The 12999-nt window shown below is 33.3% G+C and overlaps 1 protein-coding gene across 1 annotated transcript; it reads right to left on the bottom strand.

Annotated features, from left to right (window-relative positions):
• Positions 1-5586: 5586 nt before the first annotated feature.
• On the bottom strand, positions 5587-6394 carry LOC128202935 (GTP-binding protein Di-Ras2-like). Its single transcript, XM_052904127.1, has one exon. The coding sequence runs from the start codon at positions 6338-6340 to the stop codon at positions 5609-5611; it is 732 nt and encodes a 243-aa protein (XP_052760087.1). The 5' UTR covers positions 6341-6394; the 3' UTR covers positions 5587-5608.
• Between the last annotated feature and the right edge of the window lie 6605 nt (positions 6395-12999).

The following is a 12999-nucleotide window of genomic DNA, read 5'->3' as shown; positions in this document are numbered from 1 at the left end:
TATTCCTTATCAACGCAGATAATCTATCTGGATTTCAAAGTCATATATGAGAGGACTAGTTTCCAAAAACCAGACGATGAAAGGATATTTAATGCATGTGCTTTGAACTCATTAAGTTTAATATAGTTTTAACATTAGTCTGTTTTCACTCACAGATTTCATGTTTTTCAATCAAAATCAATATTTGAAAACTACACAGGATTCAGAATCACAACGCACGATCCGTTGCATAGTTACATCCTTTGCATCATTTTGGAACTGCTTGTTTCCACACACATGTTTGCCGCCTCCAGTGACAACAAATGGGTTGACCTATCCAGTTGATTTAAGTTTTTGTTTACCAGTCAAATGTATTTAATGTTAAAATTATATTGCCATAAAATAATTAATATTGCAGACTTATGTATAAGAACGACTGCTTATATAAGCTAGTGAAATCTTAAATAATCATGATACAATCAAGATGCAATAGAGAAATTTTAAGAAAATATTCGCGCAAAAAATGTAAAAAATCAATATTTTGTCAATTTTAACTCTTTTTATGAAGTGCATGTTCATCTACTCTTGGACACGAAATTGGATGGGGGTTTTTACCAAGGCAACAATTTTGGAGAATAGAACAGTTTTTTCCGTCAGTGAATGATGGATGTACTTTTTTGCTTCGACACACACTACATTCCATTAATCTGTGTCTACACCTTCAGTTTTTTTATTTCTTTAAATCGGTTTTACCTCGTGTGAAGTTGGACGTGTGAAAACTGACTGGAAGCCGACAGTTATAAAGTATTTATCATATTCATATGCATTTATAGTCTCACTATTGATGCATTTATTAATATATTGCATACATGATTAAATGTGACGTACTGAGAGTTTTTCGATTGTCCTCTTGTTTACACATAATGCCTTGTGCCTATAAATAGGCAAATTGAATATTCTACATCAAATTACTGTTTAACTTAGTCAGTAGAGCGAGGCACGTCCATTATTGTGTAACTACTATAATACTTTAAAGAAAAATGAGATTCATGAAGAAAATAATATTCTACTTATATGGAAACAAAAAATAAAAAATCTATATGATAAGATTACATATACCTTTTACGTAGGGAGCATTCTGAATATGAAAATTACCAACGGACATGGTCGTATAGTTATACAACGACATTATTGTACTTGTCCTTGACCATAAGTATTATAATGACCTCGACGTTTTTGATACAGCACAATCAAACGAAATAAAAGTTTTCTCTCTGGGCAAGGCAATTATTCAGCCAAGCCACTTTCCTGTTGGCATTGTGTATGTCCTTCAAATAATTGCATGGCTTCGGTATTGCTTGAACCATCACATAGTCTTACTATCAGACGGCAGTCATATTGAGTCAATTATTGTAAAGTACGAAGACAGCAATGCTTCAAAATATGCCAATGTGTTCGTTAATCGTCATTCGAATTCTTTGGACTCGCGACACTAACAACAAGGGTCAGCCCAAAGCAAAAGTATTTAATGAATTGAAGTAACATTGAAAGGTATAAAATTTACAAATTGTACAGATGAATTTGTATGCCAAAAGCTACAGAACAAGCTCAGTAGCAAAAAAGTTTAAACATAAACCGGGTTTAATGGCACTGGGCATGTAAAGCAAAGCCAATAGCAATTGTACAGCTAAAGTATGAAGAAAGTCAGAATATCGCAATTGTTATATGATGTCACTAGACAAGAAAACAATTGATGGCAACAGGTGGTTCCGATTTTGTGTTAAAATTAACTTAAGAACCAATTCACTTACGTCAGTATCATGATGAGGTAACGTGCAGTTGTAGATGACCAAAGGGTATTTGTACTATGGCATATAAAAACGTATCGATTTCAGCTTTTTATCTTCAAGTTTATGATCAGATACGAAATCAGGTTGATATAGTTTTGTCAATATATTCCAAGGATATACCGTGGTCAATAACAATGTCGCTTATTCAAGGATTAAAATTCGACATGTTGCATTTTATTGGGGTTATGGTATGCAATGGGGCTGTTCAAAATGGGTGGAGTCCGAAGTCTGAACTGCGCCATTGCATACCATACCCCAATAAAATGCAACATGTCGAATTTTAATACTTATATTTACATTTATTTAAATCTACATTTCTGCTAAAATAAATTGATTATTCAAGAGCATTTTCTCTTTTTTCTTTCTCTCGTTGTTCTCAACGGTGGATAAATTAGAACAGCTATCGTAACCTAATTTTATACGACAATGAATGCACAGATAAAATAGTTCCTTATTTATATGTTTATTTTCTATCTTTTCAATTTCAAGAATATTATAAATACGTATTATTGCATAAACTGTGTGTTTTCGGTCCGTTATCGTGGTGTATTAAAACGCAAAACCCGGGCTTTTTCGGTAGAAAACGTGCATTATTCAGTAAATTCACGTGTCGTTAATGACCGTTTTTTTTGTTTTACATATGCATGCGCTATCAGGGCCCGCATCATAACAATGAAGGCTGGGCGACCTGGTTTCTGACCGAAAGTTGGTCAACGATGCAAACTTTTGCACAAAAACATATTTTAGCATATATAATGTAGCTGCATACAAATACCAAAACATGAAATAAACCACATATAACTTACATATTTTCTGCTGAGTTGTCTTTTCCTGGCAAGCTGATGTGTTTTTTTCTGCAGTTGTTTCGACTGTTAAAAGCACTAAATTATGTCTTAAACGACTAACTCCTCCGAACTTAAGTTATTTCTGTCGATTTTATTCAGAACATGCGACTTATATGGACATGATTCCATTACGTCTTATGCAATGAACAAAGAAATTTCAAATATTTTTTTCTCTGATGCCGATCGAAGATGCTGTACATTTTATCAAGAACATGTTTTCAACAAAATGTTCAGGCTTAAATTAGTTATCAAAACAAATAATGATTAAAGTAGGACTGTATAGGTAATTAATTGATTACCCAATAGGTATTGTGCGTAAATAATCCCAGTAATCCAGTCAATTCCGAAAAAAACAACACTTTCAAAACGAATGAACACTGCAAAAATGGCGTCGAAACAAAATGCCGCTGCCGAGTTATGTTGCGGCCCGAATCGAGCTTAATGTAAAACTTTTTCAATGACATCACTCATGACGTCATACATGCACCCGTTATAGAGGTTATTATAAACTTACTAACTGTTTTTGCATTTTCGTGACATTTAACAGTCTATTAAACACAAACGTTTCTTCAACTGTTCCATCCATCATGAAATCATCTACATTCAAATCAATCAAATTATCGTTGCTTATCTTGTTTTAACTGCTTTACTGCAGATTACAGTTTTGCATGTCGCCAATAATTTTACTACGATTTCATTGAAAAAAATAATTCCGTAGGAAATATGCCTCACCCATTAGTATTATTGCGCCTAATGGCAGGACAGAAGTATTAAACAAACGCACGCGATTTCGATGGGAAATACCATTGCACTTTATACAGATATAATATGAAATTGATAAACAACAACCATCGTTAAGGAATGAAGTGTTAATGTAAATATATGAGTCATGAATAAGTATTCTCTGAGATATATTAATTATGTATCTTCAATATTATAAGTTACTGTGTTAGAAGGTGACCCGCATGGGATATACGGGGCAAAGGAAACTATATCTGATGAGAGCGAAGCGTTGGAGGCGTGATGTAAATATTTAGGCCAAGTTCTATTAAGTTCATGATTTTAAGTTTGCAGAACAATACATATTTTAAATGTACAGTTAATATACAAACAAATTAAAGGGGTGGGGTTTTTTTAGAAAATTTCTATGATTATTTATTGAAACTGGTTATTGGTTTAGAAGAATGGTTATTATTTAGTTTAAACTGTGAATTGTTAAATACATAAAGAAATATGTTTTAGTGAAACGGATATTTCTATTTACAATATATATGAACATGTTTGAACTTTGCTAACACATCGTTCAATATGACATTTTTTGTGTGGGTTCAGATCAAATAAGACAGCTGAAAAGTCAGTCTATTTGTGTCCATGTTCGTCTTAGACAAGATTCAATTTGATAGAACTTCTTGGTGAGATGAACCCGTTGATATACAGAACAATGAAATATTAACTAGAGCGCAATATAATTAATAGCCTTTAGCAATCGTGTCAATATTTCTAATTTGGTGGAGACTTTCAAATGTAATATATGCTCTGGCCTAATGTAATTAAGTACGTATATATTTCTGAAATCCCAGCTCTTTGACACACAAAAACTATCATATACAGCAGTAAAACTATTGCACATTAAAACAAATATAAAAAGTTTTTAAACAGCCACAATGTACATTTAACCTAACCCAATGCTTATTTTATGTAGAATTATACTGTTTATGAGGGTAGCAAGATATTGTGTTAGACAGAATCGATGGTGTGAAATAAAATTTACCATTTATAAAATATTAAATGTAATAAAAGATATCTATTGACTCATGTTTCAGTCCGAATCTTTTATAAACCTTAATCAATATGTTTATATTAATGCATTTATGTTCCAAACAGTAAAATGTGATGCGCAAAATAAATTAAATTGAACTTTTCATAAATATATTGAACACATTGCTTATCCATATTTAATTTAAAACTATTTTTCCTCTGTGTTTCATGATAGATATGCAATCGATCTAACTGCCAGAATACAGTCAGATTCGCTTTAAGATCGGTCGTTCTCTTGATGCCGTTTTTTGGACTATGAAGTATGAGGTACGTCAGTTTCCTGTTCAGTGAATTGTCCAGGGAATTCTAATGCAAAGCCAGACATTTTAGAAATCTTTTAAAAAGATGATATAATACCGTATTAATGCTCCATCATTTGTTTGTTTTTTGTTGTTTTTATTATTATTTTGTTTGAAAGCTAGTTTTCGAGCAATCTGCTTCAATAGAAGATTTAAAAAATAGGATAACCATTTTATCTTTTTATTTTAAACATGATATTTTTTTACATATTTGGTTGTTTCAAGAGTGAGGATGTTGATGAAAGGGGAGTTGGTATATTTTGATTTTTGAACTAGTTTTTGATCAGGTGTTTAAATAAAAAAAATCACAAGCAAGGTCAAAGAAGTAAAATATGAAGAAGGTTAAAATACTATTTCCCAAATACAACTATATCAACATTTCGTCCATTTTTCTCTAAAACAACCATAGTGATCCTTCACTTTCTAATGGCATGTTGCCACGACAATACAGTCGAACCCCGTTGGCTCGATTTCATCGTTGGCTCGAACAAGATTTTAAGGACCCATTTCTTTAAACTGAATGTAGGAATTTCGGCTTGGCTCGAGGCTCAATGCCGGTCCCTGGGAGTTCGAGTCAACGGAGTTTGACTATATTCTTAAACTTACTGAATTACTTCATTAGTTTAATATCACAATTGATAGTATTTAATATCTGCTTAAATAATCTGAATACCTATTGCATTCCTTTAAAAGTTCACATCTTGATTAAAACAAGTTGCCTAGAAGACTTATAGACGCATACACGTGATTACGTAACACCAAAATAAATCACATTGTATGTATTGTTAAAATCGCTAAAATATTCAATCAGAAATTTCTAAGAAATAACACAGTCCTGTCGGTGCTGGGAGCGGGCGTGAGACTTTCGAATCTTTGGCTTACTTCCTCGGCGAATAAGACTTCTGGTTCTACTAAACTTGCTCCCATTTTCACTAGTTTTATCGGCACTGACCTTTGCCTGGGATTGCACCTCCAGGGAATGTTCACTCAATCTGCGCGGCATAAAGGGTTCATTTATCTTTGCTCTTGGATTCTTTGCTTTTTCCATTAGTAATTTGAACACTTCTACAATGCATTCACCGTTCTTAGCAGAGACCTCTACGAACGCCCCACAGTTTTCATCATTATAAACCCAGTTTAGTGCGTCAAATTTCTCCACTTGCCTGTTATCCTCAAGGTCAACTTTGTTACCAACAACAACACATGGCAAGTCCTCGTAATTACTTCTAACTTCCTTGATCTCTTCCCACAATCGTTTTACTTCTTCAAACGTTTCGGGCTTAGTCACCGAATATACTAGAACGAAAGCATGTGCTGTTGTTATCGACAGGCGCCTCATTGCTGGAAATACCAACTTCCCAGCGGTGTCCAGAAAATCAACAACCACTTCCGCACCTTGAATAGTGTATTCCCTAGAATACAAGTCTTCTACTGTTTCGAGGTAAGTATCACTGTAGGTGTTGAACAGAAACCTTTTCAAAATGGAGCTTTTCCCGACCCCGCCAGCGCCGAGGAAGACAACTCTGTTTCTTTGGTCTTGTTCACTCATATTTTTTCTTGGCTATATTAGCATTTGATTGTTTATGTGTTATGCGGAAATTACTTTTTTGCCTGTGACATTTAAAATTAGTACTTATAGGACACTCTCAAATTTTCAAAACAACAAATAAGCTGACTTCATGATAGCCAATAATTGGAAAAAGCTAAATTAAACTGTAAAATAAGACCAATTTGTTTGACAGCGCTTCTATTTAGAACTAACCAAAGCATTCGGTATTGATACGACAACTATGAAATATTGCATACAAAGTTCACATGAAGTCACGTTATCCGTGTTCTTCAATCCGCTTCCTTAGTCGTTTAAAGAAGCATTAGCGCAGTGTAAATAAATTGTAACCAGACATTATTGCGCACTCCGGACTTCATGTTATCCAGTAATCCAATTATCTCAGAAGCAATACATCGTTCAGAACAAGGAAATTGTCCGTGGAAATAACGTGTGAAACTTAAAGTCAATACGGGCGAAAGTCATGTATTGAACTCGAACTATCGGTGTCTCTCTTCCGTGGTATATTCCCCAAAGGGATATTCTCGAGTTAATTGAAGCACTTCTGTCTACGTACATTTATGATGTCAGCAGGATATATCATGATCTGAAAGATAGGAAACATGCATATCATGTTAATAACTTTCGAATGGAAATTGCTGTAAAACTGACAAATTTAACATTGCAGCAAGGCAGATGGCTGCATTATAAATATATAAGTTTTTTTTTATTAATTATTAATTATATACCAGTCGTATTGAAGAGTCCATATCAGCTTTTGTGTGTGTTTCTTTGTTATAAGTGCATAGTGTAGATAAAGCTCAACAAAACGTTTTTTGGGTCTACATTATGATATACAGCTGTTGTTATATTCCGCCTGAGGTTTCTAGTGTAGCGAAAGAGATTCCTCATTATTTGAGTTCGATTTCTTAGATAAGCTTGAGGATGATATCCGTCTTTATTTCAAATTAGGTGATATTTTGATATCTCATGAACTAGATACTAGATGGTATCAAAGGTCCGATTTGTTGAAAATATTAATATTAATATTCACCGCTATGTTGATTTCCTGACGATAATGTTGTACCAATCGGTTTACCGATAAGACAACCATTTGGTGATTTGCCAAATAATTTGACAATAAATAATTATCCCTTTCTAGGATGTCTACTTTATATATAATGAATAGTCGTATTGACCCTGGACGTTTTACTTGCCGTTATAATGCATCGGCAAGTGTTGTTGACTACGTTATATGTGATAGAAATCTGTATTCGATGTTTGATAATATAGATGTTAAACATTTATCAGAATTTTCGGGCAATTGTCCTATTTCGTTTACGTTCCAGTAGAACAATAATACTATAATACTATGTGTAATAATGTTCAATGTGTTGTGTACGATACAGCTGTACGGGAATATTGTGATCGTGGACTTGTTGTTTTAAACAATAGCAAAATTCAATTTGATCAATGATCTACTATTGAATACTATAACTTTAAGAAGTGTACGATAATATGTCAGATGGTATTTATGGACGACAATTCTATAATTACTTAGCCCTTTTTTAATAAATTGGTTAACGGATCCGCCGCCCAATTATTTCGAAAACTCCAAAAATAAAAATTGAAAAAAGGAAATCAGTTGTGTTCTTTTGCGCACATGAAATGATGTAAAACCTGTTGCCTGTTCCTTTGCAACATAAGGATGCAGTTTTAAAAATTGTTTTCAAAATGGCGGCCTCAATTGAGCTGAGATCATACAAAAAAATAAATTCCCATTTTTAACATACCATCTGCATTTAAACTATTTTTTTGGTATAGATGACATCAAGGCTGATATCAGTATCAATGACAACAAATCACATATAAACCAGAGTAACTGATAAAATATATTGTCCTGTGTTCGTCCCGGGGGGGGGGGGGCATTAATTGTTAAACAAATTACATGGAGACTACTATTCAAGTAATCAAAATCTGGGGTAACTTAAATTTTGTTAAAGCTGCAGAGAAATAACTTCAAAGAATTCATTACTGACTATAAAGTCATTTTTATTATTTACATTTCCTTATTTCATTTAATAAATAAGTGAGTCAGTAAAATTTGTAACATTGTGCTTTTTCTGTTGAGAAGAAGTAGTGCCCAGCAATGAGGAGACACAGGCATATTCATTGTAAGGTTGATATGTGGAAATAGTGTGGCAAATAGGGAAACTCTTGCAGTCAGGATGTGCTTCAATAAACATCAACAAAAAGTGACAGTAAAACTGAAAGTTTATAATAATATTGACTTAAAATGTGACATTATTTTAAGGTGAAAGTGTATAAAATGCTTATATAATGATTGCATTAATTTGGATATGAAATTGGTAGGAGAGAAAAATGGACTGTAAAGCCAAACATATGTGTATGACAAAGTGAGCATTTGAACATATCAATATTCATTATACTATTGAGGCATTGAAGACATTGTGTTGCATAGAAATCAAAACTTTAATTAAAAAAAAGCATTTCAAATGCCATTCATAATATATCTATGAAGATGTCTTTCCTGTTTTTTGTTATTTTGATCTTTTGGTTTTGGGTTTCGCAACAAACGCTATGAAAAATACATGTACATGTATTTTTAAAAAAATTAGAACGAGTATGAAATCCTCTTTTTTTTCGCACCACCCGTCCAACATTTTTTTTTTAAAAATCCGTTAACCAATTAATAAAAAAATAGCCTTATCTAAATAAAACAAAAGTTAAAAAGTCGGGCTTGTTTAACAGTAATTGTAAACGTTGTAAAGATGAGTAAACATGTGCAAACGTTGTTGTTTTTTTTAAATTTCAACCCGACTACTAAAACAATATAAAAAAATTTAAATACTTGTAGTATGTTTTGTAAAGCTAAACATTTTGCCAAGTATGATTTTCATTACAAAGTACAAAGGACGTTATCTATGTTGTCCCCAGTTAACAGAATTCACATATATTTTTGAATTTACTGGTCGTACCTTTAAATAGACCTAATACTTGGCTTTTTTTATCTTAAACAATTTAAGACAACATAGGATTCAGTGGTACTTTCACGGCTTCCAATGCTGATGTTAATTTCTTACCTCTGTTTGAACATATACTGTATGATCAGTATACAAAGGAGTGTAACACAACTGTAGCTAGTCAGTCCAAATACGATTTCTATAGACTTTATAAAAGTGAGCTTAAATTTGAAAAAAAATATCTTAATGTAATTTTACTAATTTATAATGAATATATAAGAGATGAAATGTCGAGACTACGTTCGTGATCTCATTTTTTGGAAATTGAAACGGGCAGATATTTATATATTGAAAGAAATGCTAGACGTTATAAATATTGTCATATTAGAGTAAGTCGAATCCAATTATCATCTGTTTTGTGTTGCCCACTTTATCGCTATTCAAGGCTAAAATATCATATTATGTATTTGTCTTGATAATGTCATTTAAAATTTCAGTTTTCTGGTAAAATAAGAAAAGGTATAAAGAAAATTATCCCTGTTTGCAACAGTTAATTTACACCAAACTCATAATTTGGTTTACTAGAATATGTTGTTGTTTTGAATAATGTGTTTGTCGTAAAGGTATTATATCTGCAGAATAAGATTAGACTTCCTTTATTCAGCTATAATGTGTTAACCTAGGAAACTAGATAAACTTAATCATTAGAATAATTTTATAATTAAAAAAATCTTTGGAGACAATGAGAGGCAATAAGGAAGACGATATCTATGGCGACGTAACTTTAAGAATTATACAATTGCGAATGTCTTATAAACAAATATGCAGCCAATGCTTTAAGAAAATCAATGAAATGTTTCAAAAAAACTTCTCTCGTAGTCAATGTTATAGACGTTGATGTTACAAATTTTATTCATTTTCAGAAGTTTAATATAAAAAAATGTATAACTACCAAACACTAATAAGTTCACATTCAATTGATCATAATGTTATGTAAATTCAAGCTTAAAATGATTCCATTTTCAATTGCGTTTACTTAAGGGCAACTATAATAACATTGAGTGTCACTAGGTGAGCGTTATATTGAGATGGAATAATCACGTAGAACAAGTGGCGTCAAGGATAACGTAGTTTAAATAATGCGATAAATGAACCAAACATCAGCTAGGGAAATGCATTATACGTAATATATAGAACGTTTATGTTTAATCTTAATGATTAAGAAGGACAGAACAAGCTAAGCTAGAGAGTTCATTTTAGTCATATGTTCTTACTGACTTAGAGTAGAATATGTTTTCAGCAAGCAGGAAACCAAATAATAATGTCATCTTTGTTAATTGTAAACAACAAGCGAGTTCATTGGAATGTACTGTATAACACAGTCTAAACACGCTGTCTCGATATCGCTTGTTTTACAATCCTCGTTAGCTCGAACTGGATTAAAAGGACCGATTTCCTTTTACTATACGATCATAGAAAAGCGTGAGTAAAAGAGTAGCATCTAGCTCACCTTGGCAATACCTCAATGAGTGTATATACTACATGCCAATCTAAACATTTACGTTTTATAACCTCCTGCTAGGAGGTGATCACAATGGTCTTGTTTTTATTTAGTTTTCGCTTATGTTTTTATTTAGTTTTCGCTTATGTTTTTGCTTATGTTTTTATTTAGTTTTCGCTTATGTTTTTATTTTGATAGAAGCATTTTTACATGTCCACGTCTAAACGTACTCACCAATTTCAGGAATTGAAATTAATTGACTTCAAAACGTACCTGTTGGGAATTTTACGTAATTGAAAACATTACTTTTCAAACAAAGCCATTTCTTAGAGTTAGACCTCATTAGGATACTCACATGTTACGTCTAAACAATCGCATGACTCAACTTGTATTGTCTGGAACTAAGTACACATTTAGGTCTATTTAACGGTTTGGTCAAAAGGCTGATCAAAACTGGTTCACGCCATTGTAAGCGAAATGTTACTTGTAATGCTAATCTTATTTATCAGTATGTGGTGTAGTTTTATGGTTTCGTCACTTTGTTTAAACCAGATAAAAACATTTGCTTTTGAATTGCGTGCTGAGCTTAGGAGCTTTAGGCACATGTTCGACTAGGCGATGTGCAATTTATACATACCTCATGTGGCGGTTTTATAACCCTTTTCCGTCACATACATGTTTGGTAAATTAATGCTATTAACTGTTTACAGATTACGCAGCATGTTGTTTGCATTTTTTCCATTTCTTTTTTGCAGATTTATTTTAATACCAAAAGCAAAGATAAGTCAATTGAAAAGATGAATTCTAACGTCGAAACATGTTGAACAAAAACACAAGTACAGCAAGAGGAAAATACCCGTCGACCAAACTACAAATACTTTACAAAGCCCCGCCACAAGGCATTTATTTTCTTTAAGCGGGGTCACCCTTTCACTCCAAAAAGCGTCTCCGGTTGCTAAAATATTATGAAATGAAAGTACCTACTTTATCGTGCTTTTTCCGTCAATGACGAGTTATTATTGATTTACCTGCACAAAGCTGCAATTTACAATCTACACGGTACGGTGCACATGATTCGCGCGATCGGCCGATTTCGGTGACCTTTTTGAAGTCAATAGCAGCTTGTGTATTTCTTATTTGAGCATGACTTCCGTTACGATGTAGAGCTCGTTATGTTTGTAGTTAAAATATGCCATCTTTGCACATAGATAACCGTGGATGTTTAAAGTAAATTAAAACTAAGTGTGTTTACATTGATTACAATTTGTAAAAAAAACACAAGAATATCATCTTAAAAGTTCTTATGGCGTTCTTTTCAGAATGTCTGCGTTGTTGAAAACCATCAGACGCAAGGAACGTATCCAGTGTACGACATCGGTCTTAACGTTTAAATGAGGAACAATCGCCATTGAAACTGAAAACAAGGATAGAGGGGAAAGGGTTTACTGTAGAGTAACTACAATCATAAGTAAACGCGCACGTATTTTAGAAATGGAAGCGGTAGCGCCGACAGCGATGAATTGCCGTGGACAGTTTTATTGGTGAAGAATGCATGATGCAATGAATGAAAAAAATGATGGAAGTCGCATGAGCTTATTTTACGGGAGGTCTGATAATAACGATGGTAGAAGTAACAGCGAAGGCATGCGCACTTTTCTCGGTGGTTATAGCTGTAAGAATGCCAAAGGGTGCATATTTGTCCACAAAGCGAGTGATGACACCGCCGACAAACTTTCCTGCGACGTAAAACCACCATCTCAAAGATGTAGGCAAATTAAGTGTAAAAGAACCAACGCAAACGAGAACAATTTTAGACAAACGGAGCGGTACAACGCCGGCGAACGAAACCTTTTCTGTGCTTGGAGAAGTACCAAAGGCTACCATTCACGAACTTTGGCAAAGTGAGCGGTAGCAACATCGATAAAGACCTAAGATTCAAACTACGGCCTTAAAGAAAAGTGGAAATGACGCAGAAGGGTATGATTAGTAACCAAGGATGCAAGTTTATTGGAGACATGCGAGGACAATTATTTCATTTTGAAGTAATAGTTCATCAGTTTAAGTGAACAACGCATCAGAGTTGCTTATGTTATGTATTTAGTTAGTGCTACAACACATCGACCTACTTAAGAAAAGGAGGAAGGGTTATCCCTCTAATGCACTTACGCACTTTGCTT

The sequence above is a fragment of the Mya arenaria genome, chromosome 2, assembly GCF_026914265.1.
Source record: "Mya arenaria isolate MELC-2E11 chromosome 2, ASM2691426v1".
Lineage (NCBI taxonomy): Eukaryota > Metazoa > Mollusca > Bivalvia > Myida > Myidae > Mya > Mya arenaria.
Note: the sequence above shows the minus strand (reverse complement) of the source record. Positions and strands in the feature narration are given on the sequence as shown.

What these genes read in the sequence shown, in the direction of transcription:
- LOC128202935 (XM_052904127.1), bottom strand. Translation starts at nt 6,340, where the DNA reads ATGAGTGAACAAGACCAAAGAAACAGAGTTGTCTTCCTCGGCGCTGGC.